Source organism: Lontra canadensis, unplaced genomic scaffold, assembly GCF_010015895.1.
Source record: "Lontra canadensis isolate GAN:19392208 unplaced genomic scaffold, GSC_riverotter_1.0 scaffold50, whole genome shotgun sequence".
In the NCBI taxonomy this organism is placed as follows: Eukaryota; Metazoa; Chordata; class Mammalia; order Carnivora; family Mustelidae; genus Lontra; species Lontra canadensis.
The window spans coordinates 4,237,779-4,265,159 of record NW_022631044.1 but is presented as its reverse complement, the minus strand read 5'-3'; the positions used below and the strand labels follow the sequence as shown (position 1 = coordinate 4,265,159).

General features: G+C 38.1%; 1 protein-coding gene across 1 annotated transcript in view; it reads left to right on the top strand.

Moving 5' to 3' along the window:
• Nucleotides 1–27,381, top strand: part of APLF (aprataxin and PNKP like factor) — a 77,548-nt gene that overhangs the window by 18,510 nt on the left and 31,657 nt on the right. Inside the window, exons 3-6 of the mRNA XM_032873749.1 lie at nt 5,774–5,946; nt 9,664–9,811; nt 10,351–10,483; nt 17,846–18,027. Of these exons, the coding sequence (XP_032729640.1) occupies nt 5,774–5,946; nt 9,664–9,811; nt 10,351–10,483; nt 17,846–18,027 (636 nt within the window). The remainder of the gene's footprint in view (nt 1–5,773; nt 5,947–9,663; nt 9,812–10,350; nt 10,484–17,845; nt 18,028–27,381) is intronic.

Below are 27,381 nucleotides of genomic sequence, written 5' to 3'. Positions count from 1 at the left end.
CTGAGGGAAAAAAAATTAGATCCCTACCTCAAACCATACATACAAATCAGTTTTAGGTGGTTTAAATGTGAAAATAAAAACTATAAAACTCTTGGAATATATGGGAAAAAATCTTGGTGGCCTTAAAGGAGGGGGGGGGGCGCCTGGGTGGCTCAGTGCGTTAAGCCTCTCCCTTCGGCTCAGGTCATGATCCCAGTGTCCTGGGATTGAGCCCCGCATCGGTCTCTCTGCTCAGCAGGGAGCCTGCTTTCCCTCTCTCTCTCTGCCTGCCTCTCTGCCTACTTGTGATCTCTGTCTGTCAAATAAATAAATAAAATATTTAAAAAAAATAAAGGGAAGAGTTTTAAAATAAGCTATAAAAAGAAAGACTGAAAAAAAATCCAATTACAGGGGCACCTGGCTGGCTCAGTCTGTTAAGCATCTGCCTTTAGCTCAGGTTGAGATCCTGGGATCCTGGGATTGAGCCCTGCATTGGGCTCCCTGCTCAGTGGAGAGCCTGCTTCTCCTTCCTTCTGCTTTCTGCTCCCCCTGCTTGTGCTCTCTCTCTCTCTGTCAAATAATTAAATAAAATCTTTTTTAAAAATCCAGTTACATTAAAATTAAGAACCTTTGCTTATCAAGGATTATAATGAAAATGAAAAGTGTAACAGGAAGAAGTTATTTAAAACACATATAATTGACAAAGGAATTATATCCAAAATATATAGCAAATGCCTTCAATCAGTGAGAGAAAGATAAACAATCCAGTAGAAAAATGGGCTGAAGACTTGAGTGGCACATTATAGAATTGGAAATCTGACTGTTTAGTAAACATGGAAAAGGTACTCAGCCCTCTTATTAAATAGTGAAATGTAACTGAAACTGCAGTGAGATACTAAAACCCAACAGATTGCAAAAATGAGAAGTCTAACAATTTGAAGTGTTAATGAGAATGTAGAACAAGTAGAATAGTTATAAAGTTTGGGTGGGAGCTTAAATGTTGCAGCCACTTTGGAAAGTAGCTTGACATTATTTCCTAAAGATGAAGGCATGCATTCCCTACAAGTCAGATCTTACACACACATATGTACTAATAGGTTTGTACAAGAACCTGAAGGGCAAAATTGCTTATATCATAGCAAAAACTAGACACAACATTAATTTCCATCGACAATGGAATTGATAAATATATTGTGATATATTCATTTAATGAAATATCCTACAACAATGAAGATAAATTATAGTGAAAACATAAATATGGATTAGAGTCAGGAACATGATAATGATAAAAGCAACCTTGGAAGAATATATATAGTATAACTTCATTTATATAAGATTAAAAATTCTACAAAATAAAACATTACATTCACTGTCATAAGCTTAGGTGATAAAACCATGAAGAAAATTGCCTAAGGAAGTGACACAACAATTGGTATAATAATTATCTCTGAGGGAACTGAGAAGAGACTGGGATAGGGAAAGACTCGAAAGGGACATCAAAAGTTAGTATACATTTTCTGAAACTGTGTGGTGGATCCACACATAGTATCTAACATTATGTTTTCAAAAAATTATTATGGGATCCTTATGACATGAAGAAAGTGTAGAGTATAGTATGGTGTGGTGCAGTTCCTTCTGTAATGCCAAACTACCAAACATTGGAAGGCATGAAAAAGTGTATTTTTTTAAGGATATGTACAATTCTTGTACTAGAATTTGATTTTGCTTTTAGAACAATATTTAATTGGGTTTTGAATTTTATTCCACAAATTGTTTATACCTTACCAGTTGAAGGAAAACTGCTTCTTGGACTTGGTGATGTATGCATAGGTCCTTTGCTTTATGTAATGCTTGATTTCTTTTTTATGTTAATGTAGTTTCAACAAAATGCCTCTCTCCTTGAAATTATATTTATTTATTTATTTTTACTTATTTATACAGCCACTTATTGTAGCCGTACCTTCAAGGTGCGATTTAGAGAAATTTAGAAAAATTCTAAACTGACCTTAACTGTGAATGGAAATGTTAAGGTCTTGAAAATAATGAGGTAGGCGAGTGACTAATAATTCATTCATTTTACCTTAATGTGTGCTAAATATCATTTATTCTCTGTTCTCTAATCAGTCACAAATAAATTGATCTGCTAAAGCAGGTTATGTATACAACTGTGATAAAATTTTGAGACAAGTTTTACTTTAAAAAGTTTTTGCAAACTTCTTTAAATGAATTAGAGCAAATGTTTTGTTACAATCCCTTCTGTAGGTTGTGTACTCCTCCAAATTATGTTTAAGTAATTAAATATTTTTCTGCTTTCCTTCAAATTAGGAATCCAATCAAATAGAAATATAACTTTGACAATGATTGATGAATGCGATTAGGGCATTTACTAATTTGTACTTTTAAATTGGATGAATTTATCTTTTTTTCCTCTAACATTTCCTTTTAAAAAAGCTCTAGCTTTCAGCAGTTCTTGGAAATAGTGCATGAGGAGATAATGTTAGCTCATGAGGAGATGATGTTAGCTTTTTTGTGTGTCATTTAAATTTAATCTACTGTCTGGTATCAGCGGGAGAAAATGTATTATAAAGGCAAAGCGACAGTGCTGTCTGTAAATCACTGCATCACTAGTGGTTAGTTATGTCCTCCGGGTAAATTCATAGCTGTCAATGCTTTTATTTCATTTTAAGAAACTATTTGTTTCTTGGGTGATTGAGGGAGTAGTTCTATAACTACATATAAGTTGTAAAGGATTAGATATGTTTTTGCCACTTGGTGTTAATCTTCAAAATATACATCTTTGGGTGACTCTGCTTTTTCTTTGGTGTAGTAAAATTCCTGAGTTGTGATTGTTTTTCTTCCTAAGAAATTATGAGTATACTTGGAAAATGGCTATAAAATACTGCAATAGCTCTTCCACAGCTCATTTTGTTGAAGAAGAAGAAGGAGAAGGAGAAGGAGAAGGAGAAGAACAAAGAAAGAAAGAAAGAAAATAAAAGAATGCTTTCCAAATTAAATAAAAGAAAACATTGAAAATAAGAGGAACTTTTTGGGGTGGTGCACATCAATCCTTTAATGTTTATGATAATTACAAGAGAAAGCTATGGAAAACTAATTTGTATTTTAGTTCCATTTCTTCAGGGATAATGCATCCTTTGCACCACTTCTAAAATTATAGCATAATATATTTAAGTTTGCACTTATAATCCTATGGATATGTTAAAAGGCACTTCCCAAAAATATGCTTCTCATATAGGTGGATCATATCTTTTATTCACTGTGAATTTAGGTTTGCCAGTATTTTGCCTGTCCTTATCTGCTTTTTGAATCAAAGTTAACTTAGCCATACTGAAGGAATTGGAGAGCTTTCCATCTTTTTCTGGTCTTTAGGAAGACTTTGAATATTCAGAAAAAAATTAAATCCATTTAGGTCTGAGTTGGGAAAAGATCAGAAAGATTTTTAATTACTGATTATATTTTTAAAAGATAGGTCTAATTCAAAAAGACACACACTTTTTTGTTTTTAAGTCAGTTTGGTGTATATTCTTTAAGATCATTGTCAGTTTTGGCCATTTTTACAAATACATTGCCATGAAGTATTTGTAGTATTCTGCCAAGTTTTATGTGTACTTATGTCATTGTTTTCATTCCAGAATTTGTGTGTGTGTGTGTGTGTGTGTGTATCTTTTCCCTCTTTGTTTATTAATATTGCTAAGTTTTTGTCTTCTTCATAACTTTTAGAAAACTACCCTTTGTTTTGGTCTTCATGTCTGTGTGGCTTTTTAGTTAAGAGTATATATAGTTGCTTTTGTTTTTGTTTCTTTATAGAGGGACAGGGGGCAGGAAGCAGAGAAAGAGGGAGAGAGAATCTTAAGCAGGCTCTACACCCAACATGGAGCCCAGCAGGGGGCTGATTTCATAACTCTAAGATCACAACCTGAGCCAAAATCAGGAGTCGTATGTTTAACCGACTGAGCCACCCAGGTGCCCTGAAGCATTCGTAGTTTGACATAGATTTTAAAAACTTATTCAATGAGTAATATTTATTTAGGTTTAAATTATAGGATCATAATTAAAAAAATAAATAAATTATAGGATCAAGTATTAGGTTAGTTATAGGAATGTCATTTTTGCTCTTGGTTCTGGAATCCCTTGTATGAACAATTTTAGGAAAAGAAAAAGATGATCATGGACCACATACGTTGGTTCACTTTCTCTTTGGATTTGCTAAATACCAAATATTTTACCGCTTAAAATTTAAATGTTAAGTAATTAACTGAGTAAAAAATACTGAAAATGAATGTTTCTTTGGCTTTGGGTTTGTGATGCCTTATTAAAGGAATGTAATTAGTTTCCTTTTTTAAAAAGCATTTTACTATTTCTACCCTTAGAATATTATGCTGTTGTATTTAACATCTTGACCTTTGAAAATTTAGGACTGTTGTTAATTTAATGTTGTTTAGAGATTCATCTGAATCTTTAAAATACTTAGGAATAAGAACATGATCTGATCTTAGCCTATTAGATGCAAACCTCATTTGTAGAACATTCAAGGCTCAGGCAGAAGCTATGGTATTTCTGTCCCAACTCTTGTCCTTCCTGCTACTCAACATTCCTGACCCCGATGATTGTGGTGCACTCAAGGAAGGGGAGGCTTCATTTAAAAGTCTGAGGAATAACGGAACAATTTCCAAGCCCAACAGTGTACACAAGCTTAGAATCTGGTGGTTTGTCCTGCCTCAAAAACTCTAACCATGAACCAGAGCCACTCTGAGAGATAAAGTAGGGGTGGTTGAGAGCATAAGGAAAGGTTTATAAACATTGTTTAAATTATAACTTGATTTTTAAAAATCAAACATTCACAGTTCTTTTTAGCAGTATGGTGTTACATAAATATGGTGTTCTGTTGCCTGTCCATTCTTATGAAGTCTTATATATAATTTGTAAAATAACTCTGACCTGTAAAATGATTGCCTAACAAATTTGTAAAGTTTCTTTTTAAATTTCTGTTTCTGCTCTTTACTCCAAATTTTATTTCACTCCTTTCTTTTAACAGATTTAAATGAAATAGAACTGTTTTCAATTGCAGATACACATAGGAAAAATTTATGGCCAGATCTTCATGAAATTAAATTGCCAGAACTGGATAGATTGTATTCATTATAGCTTTCAACATTGTCTTTTTTTTATTTTTAATTTGGGCATGTAGGCAACAGTGCTTATTTTTTATTGGCAGCTTTTGTTTTAATGCTCTCTTTTCTATATTAGTCTATGTTAGAAAACTCCTCAGTGAAGAGCAAAAACAAGCCAAACAAGCTATGTTGTTTGCTTGAGAGATTTGATCAAAGGCTCTCTTCCTATAATATCTCATTCTTTTACTCATAGTAAGAATTTACTGGAAGAAAATAAATATGAAAGAAACTAGCTATTTTCAAGGAATTAGTGAATTATGGATTTGAAAGTTGGGGGACTCAGTTTCCATACTGAGAATTATTTTTTGTGTTTCTCTTTCTAATGTCTGATGGTCCCTCTTAAAGCAGAAATATCTTCTAACGAATTAATTGATAACTTTGCTTTTTTCTTTGGTTCCTACAGAAGTGAGAGGTATATTTTAGCTCCTTCTCCTCTTTTATGTATAGATAATAATTATTGTACTTATAAGTGCCAGATTTGTTAGACTTTTAATCTAAATTTGCAATGAAATTGTTTTGATACCCAAGTTTTGGATCAGTTCATGTTAGTTGTATTTTTCTCATAATTTACAATTTTATCCCTATTTTTTTGTTGTTGTTGTTAGATACACACAAATCCATGTTTTTATCAGTCTTCTGAGAAGAGCCAGCTCTTACCCTTGAAGAGAAATCTATGGCGCTGGTTGAATCCTGGAGACAGTTTTTCTTTGCTAGTCGACAAATACATTTTCTCTGTTTCCTCTACACACTCTGAAGCAGAAATGGAATGTACTTTAAGGTAAGATTGCCTGATGAAATTAGATCGAGTAATAGTAATTGTAACCTAGGGGTGGCTCAGTTGTTTAAGTGTCTGCCTTTGTTTCAGGTCCTAGGATCCAGCCTAATGTCCGACTTCTTGCTCAGTGGGGAGCCTGCTTCTCCCTCTCCCTCTGCCGCTCCCTCTGCTTGTGCTTTCTCTGTGTCAAATAAATCAATACAATCTTAAAAGAAATTTTTCTTAAATAGAAGAATTTTTAAAAATGGTAATTGTAACCTAATTCCTCAGCCATCCACAAATGCTTCAGTAGAAACCATTCTAGGATTAAACTATGTTGCAGTATAGGAATTACATGGGGTATGTATGGTATATGTGTCCGTGTGTGTCTCTCTAGGAAACATTTGACATTGGAAACCTACACCTCAATAGTGATTGCTCGCATATGTGGTGTCTCTTACCATTGTGTTCAGAATGTATTTTCCATCTAATAGTAACCAGGATAGGTAATTTGAAACCAACTACATTTTCTTAATATTTTCTTTTAGCTTTTTAAATTTTATTAAGGTGTTAATCCCTCTGGCTTAGTATAACTCCTCATAAAAATAACAGAAAATATAGAATTGGAAAACTGAGGAAATGAGGTATTATAGTAAACATCTAATGTAAAGTTAATATTAATACACTAGTTTTGTTGAGGCAGTCATTAGCAGATTATTTGCCACTGTTTCGGCTTTTAATTTGTTTTTAAAGATTTCATTTACTTATTCAAGAGAGAATATGTGTGTGTGTGAGAGAGAGAGAGAGAGAGAGAGAGAGAGAGAGAAGGAGCAGGGGGAGGGGCGGAGGGAGAAGCAGACTCCCCGCTGAGCAAGGAGCCTGATGCAGGACTCGATCCCGGGACCTGGAATCATGACCTGAGCCAAAGGCAGACGCTTAACCAACTGAGCCACCCAGGTGCCATCAGCTTTTAAATTATAGTCTACATAAACTGGACTAACAGAAGTAGATGGACAAAAGTGTACGGAATGTGTTCTGTGATTACAATAGTATTAAATTAAAAAATCAGTAACAATAGGGGTGCCTGGCTGGCTCAGTTGGTAGAGCATGCAGTTCTTGATCTTGGGGTCATGAGTTCGAGCCCCATGTTGGGCATAGAGGTTACTTAAAAAAAAATCAATAACGGTAAAATAGAAAATCTCCCCAAATTTAGAATTAAACAGCACACTTCTAAATAACTGTTAGGTCAAAGAGAATCACAAGGGGAATTAGAAAACATTTTGAAAAAAATAATACTGAAAACAAAATAAAAATTTGTGAGAGGAACCTAAAGTAGTTCTTAGAGGGAAATTTATATTAAATGCCTGTATTAGAAGAAAGCTGTAAACCCAGTGATCTGTGTTTCTACTTTAAGAAGATAGGCAGACAGGAGCGAATTAATCCCAAAGCATAATTCCCAAAGAATAACTTAATTGCTAAAACAGTCTTTAAAAAGAAGAAGAGTTTTTTGCACTACCCGGGGGAGGGGGTCCCTATGGCATTCTGCATGAATGCCCTGTGGGGTACCTACCACCCCCCAAAACCATCGGAACAAACTTCCTGCTGGATTGAGGGATTCCTGTTCTAAATGAAAGGGAAACTTTCACAATGTCTGGAGCCCCTGATGTCCTGCAATGAAGGAGGAGGATGTCCTCAAATTCCTTGCAGCAGGAACCCACTTTGTTGGCACCACCCTTGACTTCCAAATGGAACAGTATATCTGAAAAGGAAAAGTGATGGCATCTACATCATAAATCTGAAGAGAACCTGGGAGAAGCTTCTGCTGGCAGCTCGTGCCATTGTTACCAGTTGATGTCAGTGTCATATCATCCAGGAATACTGCCCAGCGAGCTGTGCTGAAGTTTGCTGCTGCAACTGGAGCCACTCCTGTTGCTGGCTGCTTCACTCCAGAAACCTTCACTAACCAGATCCAGGCAACTTCTGGTGGTCACTGATCCAAGGGCTGCATTCTCAGAAAGCCATCTCACGTTAACCTCCCTTCCTACCACCGCTCTGAGTAAGGCAGACTCTCCTCTATGTGGACATTGCCATCCCTTGCAACAAGGGAGCTCAATAGTGGGTCTGATGTGGTGAATGCTGGCACGGGAAGTTCTGTGCATACCTGGTACCATTTCTTGTGAATACCCTTGGGAGGTCATGCCTGAGCTCTGCTTCTCAAGAGGTTGAAAATGCATAGCAGGCTGTTGCTGGAAAGGCTATGACCAATGAGGGATTTCAGGGTGAACGAGTGCTCCAGCTTCTGAGTTCACTGCTACTCAGTGTGAAGTTGCAGACTGGAGGTGTGCAGGTGCCCTCTGTGTCTGTTCAGCAGTTTCCTGCTGAAGACTGGAGCGTCAGCCTGCCAGTGAAGATTGTCTGCAGCTCCCACTTCTCAGGCCACTGAATAGGTGGGAACAACCACTGAGTGGTCTTAAGGTGCTCTTCCACCAAGGCAAACAAAATGGAAGTAAGGTTGATGGAAAATAAACAGTTCCTAAACGTTGAAAAAAAAAAGAGTTGGAGGATTCACACTTCCCAATTTCAAAACCTACTACAAAGCTACAGTAATGGAGATAGTATGGTACTAGCGTAAAGAAAGACTATAGATCAGTGAAATAGAATCAAGGGTCCAGAAATAAAGCCCCTACAGTATGAACAACTGATTTTTGACGAGATTGTCAGGACAATTAAATGGGAGAAACAGTAGTCTTTTCAACAAATGGTGTTGGGACAACTGGGTATCCACTTGTAAAAGAATATAAGTTAGACTTCTACCTCACACCATATAAAAATGGACTTAAAATGGATCAGAGACCTAAATATTAGAGCTAAAACTGTGAAATTAGGAAAAAATACAGGTATAAATCTTTGTGACTTTGGATTAGGCAATGGTTTCTTAGAAAACCAAAAGCACAGAATGTAGTTTAAATGGAATTACATGATTTGTAGCCTTCTGAGTTTGGCTTCTTTGAGATTCATCCATGTTGTTGTGTATCAGTGGATTATTCCTTCTTATTTCTGAATAGTATTTCCATCTATATTATCAAATGTTTAAAAAACATTTGTTGGCTTATCTTTATGTATCAATAACGAATAATAATCCGTCAACTTTGGATGGTCTTACTGCACTTTGCAGCCAAGTGTGAGGTAGCTGGTTCTGCTAGTGTGTTCCACATGTGACCATGGATGTTCCTGTGTCAGAAGAATTAGCTCCCGATTGGACTACAGGTTTGGGGAAATTTCACAAATGGCTATACAGGCCAGAACTCCAGTAGCAGCTACGTGTGAACATGACATCAGGATCTTATTTTTTTCTTCAAAAGCCATATGAGCTTATCTGTTATTCTCACAGTTTGCATTTCTCTTGGGGTGCTGGGTGGCCATCTTAACTCTTACGGGCTATCTGGACAAATAACTGAGTAAGGACAGAGCTCTTAAGCCTTAAGAGAGGTAGCTACTATCCATCTCATAAATAGCTAATGATTTCTAGGCCGATCATTTGGAAAGATAAATGTATTTTTGAAGAACATATTTTAGTCTATGTATTTTATTCTATGCTATCATCTGCTTTTTTCATCATCTGTCTTGCTAAGGCCAAGAGAAGGAGCATAATACATTAGTTAGATGTACTTAGGAGAATCACATTTATAATGACATGGTATAATAGAAGTGTTTTAAATGATTTTTTATTTTATTTTATAGAAATAGTCAGATGCTTGATGAAGATGATATACTGAATGAAACACCAAAATCTTTCTCTGTTAACTCGCCTGATGAGACAACTGGTGCCCCACAGCTGGAAGGAAGCACAGAAATAGCTAAGACCCAAACTACTTCTGCAAATAGTGAGGTGAGAAATTTAAGATCTCATCCATTTGTAACATACTCCTTATTTCAAGGAGAGAAAAGACAACTGAAATTAAGTATATCATGACAATATTACCAGCATAGCTGTTTTTAGGTTAAGCTGTACAGAATATCACACTAGTTTACCATGTCACCTAATAGAGATAATGAATTTCTTTCTTTGAGAAATTTGAGTAATTCAGCCCATACTTGCAGATAGGCTGTTATTGTTTTTGTTTTATTTTTTTTAAGATTTTTATTTATTTGTTTGACAGACAGAGATCACAAGTAGTCAGAGAGGCAGGCAGAGAGAGAGAGAGGAGGAAGCAGGCTCCCCGCTGAGCAGAGAGCGCGATGCGGGACTCGATCCCAGGACCCTGGGATCGTGACCTGAGCCGAAGGCAGAGACTTTAACACATTGAGCCACCCAGGTGCCCCCAGATAGGTTTTTTTAATGGTAGTTTCCCGCAAAGTAAATAATTTTACAATTTCATTAAGGTTGCATGATTATTTTTAATAATTAAGATACAGATGTCTTTTTAGTGTTTCCTAGGTGAATGTAGAGACCACAGTAAGCAACAGTCAAATCCTTCGCAGAGGAGAAGAATCCTTCCAGCATGGATGTTAACAGAAAAACTCAGTGATCAAAACCTTTCAGCAACAGTCAGCAAGGGGGGTAGGTTTTTTTTGAAAACATTAAGCAGAATTTGGAAGTTTTTCTGAAGAAATGGAGATAGACTAGTGGTTCCATAAGTGTATCACTTAGCCTAGTATCACTTAGCCTAACATTTCTTCAGATGTGTACATGAAGTCTAACTTAAAACATAAGCAGTTACGTTATTTCATTTATCATACACCATCCTGCTAATTACCTTTTGATTTATGTGCTGGACTTCTAGTAATGTAGATTTTCAAACATACCTGTTGGTGTCATGTCAGTGATAAAAGGTCAGCACAGTAAGAGCTTTCTAAATTAATTTAATTAAATAAAAAACTGCCAGGCACACATGATTATGTGCTGGAGGAGTCAAAAAAGAGGACCTTTGTCCCAGTACAGCTCACTGTCATGGCAGATACCACGGCGATTTATGCCAGCTGCTGGGCATTCCCATTGATTGAAGATTATAATGTTCACTGCATTGTTGTAGTCTTTTATTTGCAACTTTGTAGCCATCTTGGGTGTAGTTTCTATTGACTGCTTGTTTTCTTTTCTTTTTTTTTTTTAAGATTTTATTTAGTTATTTGATAGAGATCACAAGTAGGCAGAGCAGCAGGCGGGCTGGGGGGAGCGGTTGGGAAGCAGGCTCCCTGCTGAGCAGAGAGCCCAATGCGGGGCTCGATCCCAGGACCCCGAGATCATTTCCTGAGCTGAAGGCAGAGGCTTAACCCACTGAGCCACCCAGGCACCCCTGTTTTCTTTTATATGGGCCACATTTTCTGTTTATTCTCAAGTTTAGTAACTTTCTATGGGATATTGGATATTATGAATGATATAGAGATTTTTTATTTTATGTTCCTCTGAGGAAATATTTTTGTTTTAATAGTGATTAATTTGGCCTACTAGGCAATCTTCTTCTAATAGGCACTAATTCGGACCCTGCCCGCTCTTCCCTGCTGCCGTCACCAGCCAAAGCCTCCGCTTAGTCCTAGCAGCTTCCATCTGCTGCTTGTCTTTCCACATGTGGCTCAGCAGCCAGTGAAGGACTTGGGTCAGTTTTAAATATAAATTTTGGCTCATGGCCTCTGAGGCTTCCTAACTTTCTACCCGATCTACCAAGCCTCAGAGTCTGTGCTCTGGCCGGTTAAACCAATAAGGCTGCTTTCTGCCACCTGTGTATTGGGAGATGCCCTGGGTGGATGGGGAGGGGGAAGCTACACATTTACAAATCCCACAGCTTATACTTAATTTTTCCAGTTCTGCCTTTTCATCACTCTGCAATGCCTTCAAATCGTTGTTTTTTAATATTTTGTCCAAAATTTATACTGGTTTTATTTGGTATGATTAGTTCAGTCACACTACTCTGCCATTGTACCCTGAGCACAACTGAATACGTGCTAGAGTTGAATGTTACTGCTCTCACTGCTTCTCATATTCAGGATAGTGGTCACAGAGGCAATCTCAAGATTTGGATCACATATGTTATATACCAAATACTCCTTATTTAATTCGAGTTTGGAATTTCGTAGGATCAGAGTGACCTCTTGGGAAAAGTAGGTTATATGTTATATATGGTGAGAGATGTGAACTGGAGAATTTTCATATATAAACCCAAGATTTCCTGGTAAGAATTTTATTCCAGTATAGTGGTTTTCAAACCTCCACCACCCACCATTACATATGTAACATTTTTATCAGTAACATTTCTCATTAAGTGTAGTAATTCCTCAGTTTGCAGGAAGGAAATGGGGAGTGGTGAATGGTCGAACTAGTTCTAGTTTATTTTCTGGGTTTCCAGATACTAGCCCTTGGATGTTATCCTGAGTTTCTTAGGCCTGGGCTAAAATTTTCTGCTTGTCCCTTAGTGATTCACAAGTGAAAATATTTGGGCATAGGCCTTCAGAGCTTCTCTTCTCTTCTCTTGGCTTCCAGTCATTTCTGTTCCCTTAGCCTCCTAGGCTCTAGGACAAGTCATAATTTCTGGGCTAAGACCTGTGCTGGGTTGCAAATGGAGCTTTTAAATTTTTAAATCCTTCTACTCTGTAGTACGCTTCTTCTCCCATCTACTAACCCTCCAACATGGAGTCATGAAAAGTAGCACATGCTGAAAAAGATTGAAGTAGTCCCCAAATCATTTGGTTTGCATTTAATTTTGTACTCTGAATATTTTCCACATGACCACTCAACGCAGATGATAAATGTTGAACTGACATTCTGTTAATTTGACTGTAACTTAAATTTTACTTAAGTACTAGTTATTTTGTTTAATTTCCGCAGCCCTGCTAAATTATCTAAGTAATTCTAATAGTTTTTAAGTTTCTCAGATTATCTAGCTGTACAGTCATATCAACAAAATTACTGCAGTTCTTACTTTTTTGCTCCATTTATTGCCCTTAAAAAATTTTATTTCATGGGGCACCTGGGTGGCTCAGTGGGTTAAAGCCTCTGCCTTCGGCTCAGGTCATGATCCCGGGGTCCTGGGATCGAGCCCCACATCGGGCTCTCTGCTCTGCGGGGAGCCTGCTTCCTCCTCTCTCTCTCTGCCTGCCTCTCTCTGCCTACTTGTGATCTCTGTCTGTCAAATGAATAAATAAAATCTTTAAAAAAAAAATTTTATTTCATGAACTAGACCCTGTAATTTTTTTTAAAGATTTTATTTATTTATTTGACATAGACACAGTGAGAGAGGGAACACAAGCAGGGGGAGTAGGAGCGGGAGAAGCAGGCTTCCCCCTGAGCCTGGAGCCCAATGCAGGACTTGATCCCAGGACCCTGGGATCATGACCCAAGCTGAAGGCAGACGCTTAACAACTGAGCCACCCAGGCGCCCTAGACCCTGTAATTTTAAAAATGGATAAAATTGACAGCTCTATCTTATTCCCGATTTTAATAGGGATTCTATTAGTATTTCAGCATTAAAATGGTATTCAGTTTTGATACTCTTAACCATGTTTAGGATGTTTTCTTTTTTCTTTTTCTTATTTTTCCTTCAGGAATAGCTATTGAATTCTTTGATGAATTTTTTAGTATAGATATAGCCCTGCAAAGGGGTAGATAGGGATGCAGGCAGGGGAGGGCATCAGCAAGCAGTGGGGTGGGGTGGGGCTAAAAAGAAGAAAAGGAAAAAAAGAAATACTCCTGCATTTTTATGTGTCAGTGTAATTAGTGATGTTGGTAGATTTCCTAATGTACCATGCTTGGGTTCCTAGAGTAAGTCTGATTTGTCTTGATGGCTTATTATTTTTAAGCTCTGTTAGATCAGAGCTGCTGATACTTAGTTTAGAACATTTGCGTCTGTATTCATAAGTGTGGTTATTATTTTCCTCCATGTGTGCCATCTATGTCAGATTTTAACCTTGACTATGTGGGTGTTGTATGCAATAAATTAGATTTTTCCTTATATGCTCAAGGACAGTTTGAATAACAGGAATACCTGTTCCTTTAGAGAACCTTTTTATATCACAATCTGAGCCTGGTTCCTACTTTTAGTAATTGATAATTCTAGCATGTTAGGAATAGGTAAGTTCGACGAGTAAAAAATGAATGAAACATCCAGAAACAGATCAAATTAACATATAGTTAATATATTAAAAATTATCGGTTCAAATTTATAGGGAGAGGATGAATTATTATTATAAATGATGTTGGGAAAATTAACTTTCCATTTGAAAGAAAACAGAGTTAGAGCACTACCTCATACCATATTCTTAAATTTTTATTGAATTAATAATCTTAATGTAGAAATTAAAACTATTAAGGCATTTGAAGAAAATATGTGAACAATATTTATATTACTTCTGGGAGGCTTTCTTATGATGAGAGGGAGCCTGGAACCATCAGGGGAAAATTGACAGGTGCATTTAGGTTAAAAGTGAAAAGACAAAAATAAGAACAAAAACTTTGTGTTGCAGAAGACACCAAAAACCAAGCCAGAGGCAAGTAGCAGACTGCCAAACCTATTGGGAGATGTTATCTGTCACACTTCTAAAACATAGAAGGTTAATAATTATTTACTTAGCAACAAAAAGGAAGGTAAAACTCAAATTTTGGACCTAGTATATGACATACTACAGAAGAATAAATACAAATAGGTAATAAATATATGACTGCTTTGCCAGTCTTCCTTACATATTTAAATATACAGCACTCTTTGATCTACAGATTCTGTGTATTTATCCCACAAGAATAATAGCATTTATAGTTTTGGTCCTCTGTGTGTATATATATGTGTGTGTATATATATATGTATATGTATATATATGTACATATATATGTACATGTATATATATGTACATATATATATATATATATATAGGTATATTTGGTTAACCTTAGCAAGCTGGGAAAGATACACTTCGAATGTTAATATAACTGTTAGGGGGGTTCTTTTGGAGGATGAAGTTGGATGGATGTGATTGGAATGACGTGTGTGTAGTTGAGCTATCTGTCTTTCAGATACTGTTAGTGTAATAGCTCATATAAGTAAATACAACTAGTAATATTAAAAATGAAGTGATTGGGGCACCTGGGTGGCTCAGTGGGTTAAAGCCTCTGTCTTTGGCTCAGGTCATGATCCCAGGGTCCTGGGATCGAGCCCCACATGGGGCTGTCTGCTCTGCAGGAAGGATGCTTCCTCTTCTCTCTCTGCTTGCCTCTCTGCCTACTTGTGATCTCTGTCAAATAAATAAATAAAATCTTTAAAAAAAAAATAAAAATGAGGTGATTGGTTTTAGCGGATTTTCTTTCCTACTGTAGTCATTTAACTGTACCTATTCCAGATTTATTTTTTTTTTATTTTTTAAGATTTTATTTATTTATTTGACAGACAGAGATCACAAGTAGGCAGAGAGGCAGGCAGAGAGAGAGGGGGAAGCAGGCTCCCCGCTGAGCAGAGAGCCCGATGTGGGGCTCGATCCCAGGACCCTGAGATTGTGACCCGAGCTGAAGGCAGAGGCTTAACCCACTGAGCCACCCAGGTGCCCCACCCCTTTTTTTAAAGATTTTATTTATTTATTTGACAGACAGAGATCACAGGCAGAGAGGCAGGCAGAGCGAGAGGGGGAAGCAGGCTCCCTGCTAAGCAGAGAGCCCGAAGTACCTATTCCAGATTTAGAAAAATGTTTGGTATGCCAGATTTGAAGATTATTATGAACTAATTAAGCTCTTTATTTTATGTACTCTTTGTAAAGAGGATTTTTACAACAATACCAAAATGGCTTCTTCCTATGCAAAAAGAAATGAGCTCTGCTCCTTAGAAGGAATATTTGTAGTGGAGAACTTGGAATATTGAAGAATATTTTAAATATATATTTTTAATTTTATGATTTTTAAAAGACTATTTGTTTTAGAGAGAGAACAAGAGAGCATGCTAGGGGTTGGGGAGGGGCAGAGGGAGAGAATCTCAAGCAGACTCTGTGCTGAGCTCAGAGTTGGGGCTCAGTTTCACGACCCTGAGATCATGACCTGAGCCAAAACCAAGAGCCTAATGCTTAACCTTGAATAAGCCGCCCAGGTGCTCCTAGTTTTATGATTTTATGTACATGTGTGACACTTGGAATATGGTAAACTGCTGTTTGGGCAAATGCTGGTTCTTAATTTATATTTTTAGTTCTTAGTATAGTAAGTTGATTATTTCTCTTGATTTGACTAATTCGTATCTGTTGTAGCATTTGGACATTTGCTGCATAAAGCTGTATAGTCCTGACAGTTTCTAAAATGATATGAAATCTTCCTAATTTAGATTCAAAGGAAATATTTAAGTAATTTAGGCAAAGTTTAGTTATTGAATAGTTTATTCATAAGTTTCTTATGTATAGACATTATGTTTATATTGGTTCTATTGATTTTCCCATTAAATAATGTAGATAGTATTTCTTTCCTAACTTTAATGAAGGACTGTTATTTCGGGCCACTTGAATATCCTTTCGTACAAATTTGAGTACACTGCAGCCCATGAGCCAAATCCAGCATGCTGTCTGTTTTTTCACTTAAGTTTTCCTGGAACACAGCTGTGCTCATCCCTGCATGTATTGTCTGTGGCTGCTTTTACGCCATAGAGGCAGAGTTGGGTAGTTATGACAGACACTATATGGCCAACAGAACTTAAAATATTTACACTCTGGCTTTTTGTAGAAAAATTTGCCAAACCTTGCTTTAGAACATTAGTGACTATGGATTGCCTTACATACCTATATTCAGACTCTCCAGGGAATCTTTGGACCAATTCTGCTTATGTTCACAATTCATTTAGTCAAACATTTATTGAGCATCAGTTTTATGCTAGACACATTTCTAGGTGCTGGAGACACCAGGAGAGAATGGTGAACACGACACATAAAGTTTCTGTCCTCGGGAAGTTGTCATTTGAGTGTAGGGGAGACAGATAATTAAACATGAAAATTGTTCTCTTAAAAACAGTAGATTTTCTCTGCCTGCCTCTCTTCCTACTTGTGATCTCTGTCTGTGAAATAAATAAATAAAATCTTAAAAAAAAAAACCCCAGTAGATTTTGAGGGGGGAAAGATAGGGTGGCTGGGTGATGGACATTGGGGAGGGTGTGTGCTATGGTGAGTGCTGTGAATTGTGTAAGACTGATGATTCACAGACCTGTACCCCTGAAACAAATAATACATGTAAGTTAATAAAAGAGTAGATTTTTTTTTCTGATTAGAGGAATCATAGATTTATTAAGAAAATTTTATACTAACTTGAGTTTGCCATATATATTGAACCTCAGGTAAATATTATATGGGGTACAGTGTCCATTGTTATTAAGACTTATTTTTGAAATTGGTGAGGTTTGTGGTGATCACTCTTGTTTTTGGGTTATTTTGGGTTCTTTTTTTTTTTTCATTTTTATTTTGGGTTCTTAATCTGTTATTGAGTTGAATTCCTCACTGTGGATGTTAGGGGCTCAATAATCGTATGTCAGATTCATTAGACAGCTAGATGTTGAATTTTCTGTTAGAGAAATTCAGTGCTAAAATAAAAAATACATATTTAACACATATCAAATACTCTGCTATAGTTTATATATTGTACCTCATTTACTCCTCGTAACTCTATGAGTTGTTATTATTATAATTCCTTTCATTGGGATGATAAAGCCAGAGTTCAGAGAGGTAAGGTGAAGCAGTTCAAAGATGACACCTGTTCATATTAGCCTATTGGTGTGGCTCACTCCAGGGCTGGAGCTCCTGACCAAATGCTGCTTAATACTTTTTTGAGATATGCAAATAAGTGTTTTCAAGTTGGCATTAATCTAAATGGAACTTTACTTTTAATTGTCCTTTAATCCTTTTTCTTCTTTCTTTTAATGGATTATTGACATTTGAAGATACAGGAGGTAATTTTTTTCTTCTTTTTCATTGTGTGTTTAAGATAATATAATCCAGGAAAGTGGAAAAGAAGAACTCTGCAAAGATAAAATTCAAGTAAACATAACACAGCAAGGAAGAAAGCGATTAATTTCATCAGGAAGTTCAGAAAGTACATCAGCAGAACAAGACATAGGGAAAAAGTGCAAAGATGCTGATCAGGAAGAGTCTATCACTTCATCCAAGGTGATTCTTTTTTTTTTTAATGTATTATTTGGAGGTGCCAGGCTGGCTTAGTTGGTAGAGTGTGTCTCTTGACCTGGAGGTTGTGGGTTTGAGCCCCACATTGGGTGTAGAAATTAAAAATAAAATCTTAAAAAAAATTTATTATTTGATCATTTGTTTTCTTCATCAAGTGTTCTAGATAAGAATTAATTATATGCTGTATACAGCAAGGAAAAACCAAAGCTGTTCTTTATTACTGAGTTTATGAAGATAAAAACTAGCCCAGATTTTTTTGGCTTACTAAAATTAATATAGTACTTACTTTGTAGAAAACAAATCTACTTAATATAGAAGTTTTTAGACTGGAAAAAAAGTGGAGACCACTTGACGGTTGTAATTGGTTACCTCCATTCTGAAAACCTGGGTTCTTTTATTGGTCATTCTCAGACTACATATAATCACCTTTTTCTTTTCTTTTCTTTTCTTTTCTTTTATTTATTTATTTATTTATTTAAAAGATTTTATTTATTTATTTGACAGAGATCACAAGTAGGCAGAGAGGCAGGCAGAGAGAGAGAGGAGGAAGCAGGCTCCCTGCTGAGCAGAGAGCCTGATGCGGGGCTCCATCCCAGGACGTGGGATCATGACCCGAACCAAAGGCAGAGGCTTTAACCCACTGAGCCACCCAGGCGCCCCTAATCACCCTTTTCTTGATAGGCTAGTTCTCAATAGCCTGTTGCAGCATTACTTCTGGGCTAATTTCAATATTTGAAAAACTTCTCTTTCCTCTTTCAGTTTTTGCTAACTCACTAGAATGGTTTGGCTGACTTAAGCATTCCTTAACACTGGGTACTTAATGAAAATGGGGCCTATTATTGGATGCCTTAAAAAAAAAAAAAAAAAAGAGGGAGTTAGAGAGAGAGAGAGATTGCACAAATGAGTGAGCAAGTCCAGGGCAGGAAGGTTAGGTATTTTTCCTCTTTAGAGAGACGTGGCTTTAGGTAATAGTTTTTATGATCGTTACAGACCTATGGCTCAGCTTCATGGTCTCCATCTTTTTAGTGTCAGTGGACACCAAAGGAGTAGATTGGTTTTAGAATAGTTTACACTGGGATGATTGAAATGCTGTCTGCTCTTCCGGAGGTTTGGGCCTTTTGTAGTACTCGCTTCATTCCAGCCTCCTCTCCCATTAGGAAAGATCTAGCTTCTCGCTGGATCCTTTTTTCTAGGTAGGGAAGTGGGGTCTAATCCCCATAGGGTCAACTCCTTGGCTTACTTATGGAGTCAGGTTTAATAAATGAAAACACAACATTTTCTGACTGACGTGTATTGACTATAACAAGTTAAGATAAATCTTGTTTAACTTTGGAGCACCTGGGTTGCTCAGCTGGTTGGGCATCTGCCTTTGGCTCCGGTCATGATCTAGGGTTCCTGGTATCAGGCCTGGCATGGGGCTCCCCCTGCTGGGGAGGGGGAAGCCTGCTTCTCCCTCTCTCTCCCCTTCTCCCTCTACCTCTCTCCTGTTGGGCACTTTCTCTCTGTCAAATAAATAAATAATTAATTAAAATCTTAAAAAAAAAAACAACAAAAAAACTTGTTTAACTTTGAGTCCTAATATGCTATATTCTCTGAACATATTAGTATGACTGCCTTGGTTTTTTTTCCAAAAAAGAAAAGTTTTCTGTTTGTTTTTTTCCCAGAAGAAAATCTGTGGTATATATATTTTGCTATGTTTATCCCAACCCATTACCCAACTTTGCCAATGACAAGTAAAACTTAAGAAACACTTTTCTTAATTGATAGATTGCAGAGAGGATCAGTAAACAGATCCAAGATATTCGAGGTATTTGTGAGATTTTGATGACACACAGATTAGACTGCCTACAATTTTGTGACTCTACTAATGTCTGGACATGAAGATAATTGCTCTGAAATTGTCCCTATTTCTCATTAATTTTCTTGCATCTTTCTGCAGCTCCTTATGGGTTATGTAACTGTCCAGTTTGGGAGTGAACGTGAGGGTGCTTGAATCTACTAACTTCAAAGAAATAATCAACATAATTTATATAATCTAATTAGGTCTCTTATAAACTACAGAAGGAGGCCTAACTGAGACAACTGAAGCAAATAATGTTTAAAGCTTATTAACTGTTGCTGGGAAGCCAACTACCCTAACATTTAGTGACCTAACAATGTTTTATTCTTAATACTTCTGTGGGTTAGCTGGGCTCAGTTGGGCATTTCTTTTGTAACATGTTTATGGTGTAGCTGGGCTGCATTCATTTGGGAACTCAGCAGAGGCTGGAGCATCTGAAATGGCTTCCCTTGTGTGAATAGTGCCTCCATGAGGATTGAGTGAATGGCTGGCAGCTGGCTGGGCCTCCCTTTTTCCACTTAACCAGTATGTAGTCTAGGCCAAACATCTTTACGAAAGCTGGATTCCAAGGGTGTCAAAGTAGAACCAATCTTCTCTTAAGGCCTACGACTGGAACTGGTACAGTGTCATTTCTGCTGCATTCTTTTGGTCAGAGCAAGTTACCAGGCCAGCCTAGATTCAAGGGGAGGGGATAAGAACTCCACTGCTTGATGACAGGAGTAATTTGTGTATAAAGGGATGAGAGGAATTGTTGGACATCATCTTTGATGATTAGCACACAAAGAGGAATAATTCAGTTTCCAGAATGGAAAGGAAAATAGCAAGAACTATAGATTATAAAGACCACCTGGTACAAGGGACTTGATCAAAATCATGTTGGTCTGTGGTTTTCCCATCTTTGCCTCTTGAATCATCCTTCACTGCTGATGGCAGGCTTGCTTCACACGGTATACAACGTGGGCGCTGGTAGCTCCAGGCTCATGTCATCTCGTTTTTCAACTTAAGAGGAAAAATGAGTTTCTCTGTGGTTGCTTATGTGGTAAATTCTAGGGACTTGATCATGAAATCTCCACTTAGACCATTCACAGTGCTCAGACAGATGAAGTAGTATCATTACCCCTTTGTAGTCATATATACACCCATTATCAGACAGTTGGAGGAAAGGGGGTCTAGAAAGAATAAATAATAGGTATTATAGTATTTTTGGACAGGGGGATACTATGGTTAGATCTGGATAAATTCAGAAACTGGTAGTTTTTAAGTTGGTCGATGTCAACTTAACAAATGAGGTTTGAAATGGTTGGAAACACATGGGATATACCGTAAGGTGAAAGAGCTGATGTGAGGAAGAAGAGACTTTCAGAATTTCATGCATCTAGAGGGGATTCTCTTGTTTTGACTTGGCCTCTGTTGAGTGATCAGGTGTCAAGGTGGTCAGTTAAGACAGAGAGCCAAACTGAAAGTAACTCAAGCCTTTCTTCACTTAGTGTGACAATGCAAGCAAAAGGGGAAATGACTTGTCGGCTCCCCAGTGTTCCATTTTGTTCCAGGGAACAGCACTGGGCAAGAATCAGCAGCACAGGTGTAGAGAATTCTCTAACTGCTGAGGAGCCTTGGACCAAAGGCTTTGCCTCTTTCTAGACAAGGACGAAGGAGAAGAGGAGAGCTAGGAGTGAAAAGATACTGAGTCAAAGTACAGAAAAGTGCCTCAGCTGAAGCCCCACGTAGGGGGGATCACTGAAGATCGCTGGGAAGGGCCTAAGCCCACACCCCTCCCCCACACCTACCAAAGAGGCTCTGGATGGAGGCACCTGGGCTAGGAATGCACCATAAGCATGGCTAGCCCACTGAGGCTTGAGTCCTTGATTGCAACTCCCTCCGGAAAACTGTAACACACTGGCTGTGCACCATGTCTGCTGTGGGGAGGGCAGTTTCCCCCATGAGGCCTGCCGGGCAAAGCCTTGTGATTATCCAAGCTTGGGCCTGAAGAATCATATATAGGATTTTGGCCTAGCGCCAGACTCCTCAGTCTGCACCTTGCTCTGCTGACTGCTGTTCCACATCAGTTCCAGGCAGAAACTGCTCAGTGTCCTGCAGCCCGCTTCTGTCTGTTCCTTTTAATCTGAGTTAGAGTCCCTCCTACCTTGAATCCCATCTGCTTTTCTTTTTTCTTGTTTTAAACTGTATAGAATTGTATTTTGTTTTCCTTAACTTTGACAAGTTCTTTATAGATTTTGGACACTAGCCCTTTATCTGATAAAACATTTGTAAATACCTTCTCCCATTCTGTTGATTGTCTTTTGGTTTTGTCGACTGTTTCCTTTGCTATGCAAAAGCTTTTTATCTTGATGAAGTCCTTATAGTTCATTTTTGCCTGTGTTTCCCTTGCCTTTGAGACACGTCTAGCAAGAAGTTGCTGCGGCTACGGCCAGAGATGTTACTGCCTGTGTTCTCAAGGATTTTGTTGGATTTCTGTTTCAGATTGAGGCCTTTCATGAAAATTGAGTCTATTTTTGTGTATGGTGTAAGGAGATGGTCCAGTTTTATTCTTCTGCATGTGGCTGTCCCATTTTCCCAACACCATTTGTTGAAGAGACACTCTTTTTTCCATTGGACATTCTTTCCTGCTTTGTCAAAGATTAGTTAACCATAGAGTTGAGGGACTATTTCTGGGTTCTCTGTTGTTTCTTTCTTTTTTTTTTTTTTAAGATTTTATTTACTCATTTGACAGAGAGATGGAGAGCCCAAGTAGGCAGAGTGACAGGCAGAGGGAGAGGAAGAGGGAGAAGCAGGCTCTCCGCTGAGCAGGGAGCCCGAGGAGGGGCTCGATCCCAGGACCTCAGGATCATGACCTGAGCCGAAGGCAGACGCTCAACTGACTGAGCCACCCAGGCGCCCCTCTGTTCTGTTTCTTTGATCTGTGTGTCTGTTTTTGTGCCAGTACCATACTGTCTTAATAACTATAGCTTTGTAATATAGCTTGAAGTTCTGAATTGTGATGCCGCCAACTTTGGTTTTCTTTTTCAGCATTCCTCTGGCTATTCAGGGGTCTTTTCTGGTTCCATACAAATTTTCAGATTATTTGTTCCACCTCTGTGAAAATTGTTGATGGTGTTTTGATGGGGATTGTATTGAATGTATAGATTGCTCTAGGTAGCATAGACATTTTAATAATATTTGTCCTTCCAATCCATGAACATGGAACTAAGGTCTCCTAACTCTGCTATCTTAGAAAGTTAATCTTGCCTTTCTGTTTTGATAGGCTTGACTAGACATTGTAGAAGGTGGCATAGTAAGCTAACAATTTATAATAATGTAATCTTTCCTCCATTTCCACCCCCCTCATACTTGTCTGACCCATATCTAAATTTCACATTTAAGTCTTTGGGTATTTATATTAATTTGTCCTTATTTGAGCCTTGGAACTGATTGTGGTAGATGATATGGCAGGTGAAATGATCTTGACCTCTAGTTCTAGCTACAGGGGTCATGAGTCCCTAAGTCACAGTGGGCATCTTAGTTTAATTAACCATGAACAGCCCAGAAGTCCATTCAGGCAGTAAGATATTAAAGAGATACAAAGAGGAGAAAAACACCCAATTTAGCGTATCCTGAAGATAAAGGTTGTTCTGCCTTATCAGGGTGCTATAGTGATTTATTTGGCAAAACCAATAATTTAGCAAGTGTTTATCTCAGGAAGTATGAATCCCGAGAACTGATTGTAGAGTGTCATGTACCCCTATTGGTTGTTTGGATGTATCATTTTTTTCTTCCAACTTAAAGACTGCAATCAGGGTTATTCAGAAAGTTGTGGGTTTTGTTTTTTTTTTTTTTAAGTCATCCAGGATATCAAAAGGTCCAGGTGTTCAGTGAAGCTTTTAAGGCATTACCAAAAAGGTTGTTTATTCCTGAAAGCTGGTTGGGGGTGGGGTGGTATCTATGCTATTTTGAGAGTATCTTCATTGTCCTGAGCACAGTAGATACCTTGGCTTGGTTGCTTATATTACATTATTGTTTGGTGGAAGGTGTATATTGTGTGTGTCGGGGAGAGATGCTTATTTAATCTCTTTGAAGGAGATTTTTATATTAGGTGTTGAAAGATGGTTGGTGCTAGCAAATGGGGTTAGTGAGGAGGAAAACAGTCCATGAGCAGCACAGCGTGAGCAGAGACATAGAGGCAGGAGAGTGTGTGTGGCCCATGGATGTCATCTGCGCTGGAGTGTTGCGAAAGTGCTTGCATGGACGGGTGCGTGGATGTGGGTGGGTGGGGCGAGGGGAGGGGAGGAAGCTTCCACAAGAGACTGGGGAACAACTCAGATGGCACTTGATGCCAGACTATACAGAAATCAGGACTGTATTTTATGGCCTCAGAGACTTTTTGAAGTGTTTTGGGAAGGAGAATAAGGGGACAGGAAGATGGCATAGCAACCATACATAAGATGGAGGCAGAAACTGCCTAAGAAGGTGCCATGGGAGGCCGCAGGGAATGAAGGCCTGAGCTAGACAGTGGCACTGGACCAGAAAGAAGTAGAGGGCCATGAGAGACATTTTGAAGGTAGAATTAACAGAACCTGATGACTAACAGCATATTGAGGAGGAAGTATTGAAAATGTTCTTTAGGGGTGTCTGGGTGGCTCAGTAGGTTAAGCGTCCGACTCTTGATTTTGGCTCAGGTTATGATCTCAGGGTTGTGGGATCAAGCCCAGCATAGAGCTTTGGGCTGGGTGTGGGGCCTGCTTAGGATTTTCTCTATCCCTTTTGCTCTTCCCATCCCTCCCTCCCAACTCCCATGCACACATGCACACACACACTCTTTCTCTGTCCAAAAAAAAAAAAAAAAAAAAAAATCAGGACTAAGGAGAGAGTTCTGTTATATCTGCATTATTTGGAAGCAAACTTGCACACAGTGCATTTAGAGTGTAGGTGTATATGGAGGTGGAGGCTTTGGTAGCGAGAGCCATTTCCAGGGTTGCTGCCTGCACTGTATGTGTATGCCGCTGTGCTAATGCTGTGTGCTAGCTGTGAGGCATCTCATTTCTCTCCATACACATGCCGGCTGTGAAGTCCTACTCCTATTTCTTCATGAAAGTAGCAGGGGAGATGAAGAATATAACTCTTACTGCACAGCCATCTCTTAAGTAAGACTGTATTTTGCCCCAGCGCTCCACAGTATTGGTTTACTACATCAGAGAATCCTGTATCTTTGCTTTTCTGATGGGCCACTTAATACCATTTACAGCATGGCTCTCCTCAGCCCCACAGAGACATCTTTTCATTCATTCGTTTATTCAGCAAACATTCATTAAGCAAGTAGTAGCGATATCATGGCATTGATAATGCTATTAACTAAAACAAACACAGAACCATTTACTGAGCTCTTATTATGGGCTAGACCCACAACTATACTTACTTCATTTCATTTTTAGAAAATCCTGGAAAGTTGATTGATAATATCCCCAGTTTACCGATTGAGAGACCTGAGACTCCGAGAGTTGGAATCAACTTGTTCAAAGTCAAAAGTTAGGAAATGGCTAAACTATTATTCAAGATACAATTTTTTTTTTTACTTCAAAGATCATTCTAGTAATCATTACACTAAGCCGTCTTTCTGTTATATGCAAGGCAGTGTGCTAGAATCTGGGATAAAACATGAGTAAGAGATAGCTGATTAGGAGCTCATAGTCCTGTGGGGGGACATGATTCAAAATCATGAAATAATGTTGACACCACATTGGTTTTTCTGGGGGCTTTGGGGCTGCCTAAGCCAACTCCCAGGGAAGGGATCCTCAAAGGACTGATCTGAATTGAATCTTAACAGAAGAGGTAGAAGTAGGAATCCATCCAGGTAGATGGGCAGCAGGTACAGGAGCAGAGGAAGTAATGATAGCCTGCTGGGAACTATTGTTTTTAGAATTTGTGCTGTAAAGCCAGGTGAGGATGGAGTTGGCAGTGGGGACCAGTCATAGAGGGAGGAATTTGAGAGGATTTTGGCCACAGAGGTAATCCTGGAAGCTCTTTAGAGGAGAGACTGAAAGAGAATAAAATGAAAGACAGGGAAATGAGAGAGGAAATGAGGACATCTCAGTCAAGAAATAAAAAGACTCTGATCTAGGTTGGTGGCATTAAGGATGGCACAGAGGCATCAGGTCAGAGAAATATTTAAGAAACAAAACTGTAGGACTTGTTGCTTGGATCTGAGTAGAGTGAGGGAAAAGAAGGACTGAAAGATACACTTCCAAGGTTCTGGCCAGAATGAATGGAGAAGCTACGTTGGCAGAAACTTTGGTATAGAATACAGGGGGAGGATTTTAGTTTTCACATTTTGAGTTTGAGGTGCATAGGATATTGAGGAAGAAATGTCTAGTTAGTGGTTGACTAAGTTTGAAGCTCAAGAGTAAAGGTGGGGCTGGAGGTTGGGATTTTTAATCCTTAGTATGTGGTGCTAATGAGACTAATGCAAGACCTTGAAGGCAACTTATTAGTACAGACATTCCTTCCAGGGGCAGCAAATTACCTCGGCGAACTTATATTGGGCAGAAGTTCTGTAGCCTGTCCCTTGTGGTAACATTAAAAACTTCAGATGGTTGAAGGGCAAGGGAGGGCTTGCTGGGCAAGTTAACAGACAATTTAATACTCTTAATAGTACGTTCCAGCCATTGCCAAGCACCAAGGTCACCTTACACCAGCTTGATCCCTGAGGCCTGTAGCATATATTTTTATAGTATAGGGAACCCTGTTTCTCTATTATGAACCTTCAGCCACCCACATTTCATTCTTCACCTTTTCGTCTAAGCAGTGTGGGTGCTTAAAAACACGGACCTCTCTGCCTTTCTCCTGCTTCTTCTAAATACACAGCACCTTCCATCTTTTCTCTTCCCTCACTTGCCAATTCAGTGATTTGCTCTAGCTCATGAGCTTTGTAATTGGCACAGGACAAATTTATGTCTCAGCAAACTTACAAATTACTGCATGTAATGGATTTTTGGGATCCTTTATAAATAATTGAAAACATGAATGTTAAATTCTTGAATGCCAAGGGCCTACTGAGTATCAATATTTCATGAAGTTCCATAAAGGACATTATGAATTCCAGCTTTTGTGCCTCCTAAAATATATTTGAGAACCCCTGATCCATAGTATTGGTATCTGTGACTTTATCATTTCTTTCTCTTTTAGAATAAATTAGTGTGTTAATTATTCTTTGTGAAGATTAAAAAAAAAAAACAGTAGAGAGAGTTGAAATAATGTTAAACATTTCTTATCTTTTATTTTCTTTGGCCTGTTTTCTATTTTTTAAATGGCAAAAAAAATTCATGCTGTTATCAAAAAAAGAATGTTAGAACATGAGGAGTATAAAGTAGAAATCTTGATTTGCCTTATCCTTCAATCCCATTGGCCTTACTACTCTTTTGGTTTGTATCCTTCTAAACATTTTTATTTGAATTTATACAAGTAAATACATAGGTGGACAGGGATTTTTTTTTAAGCTAAATAGAATT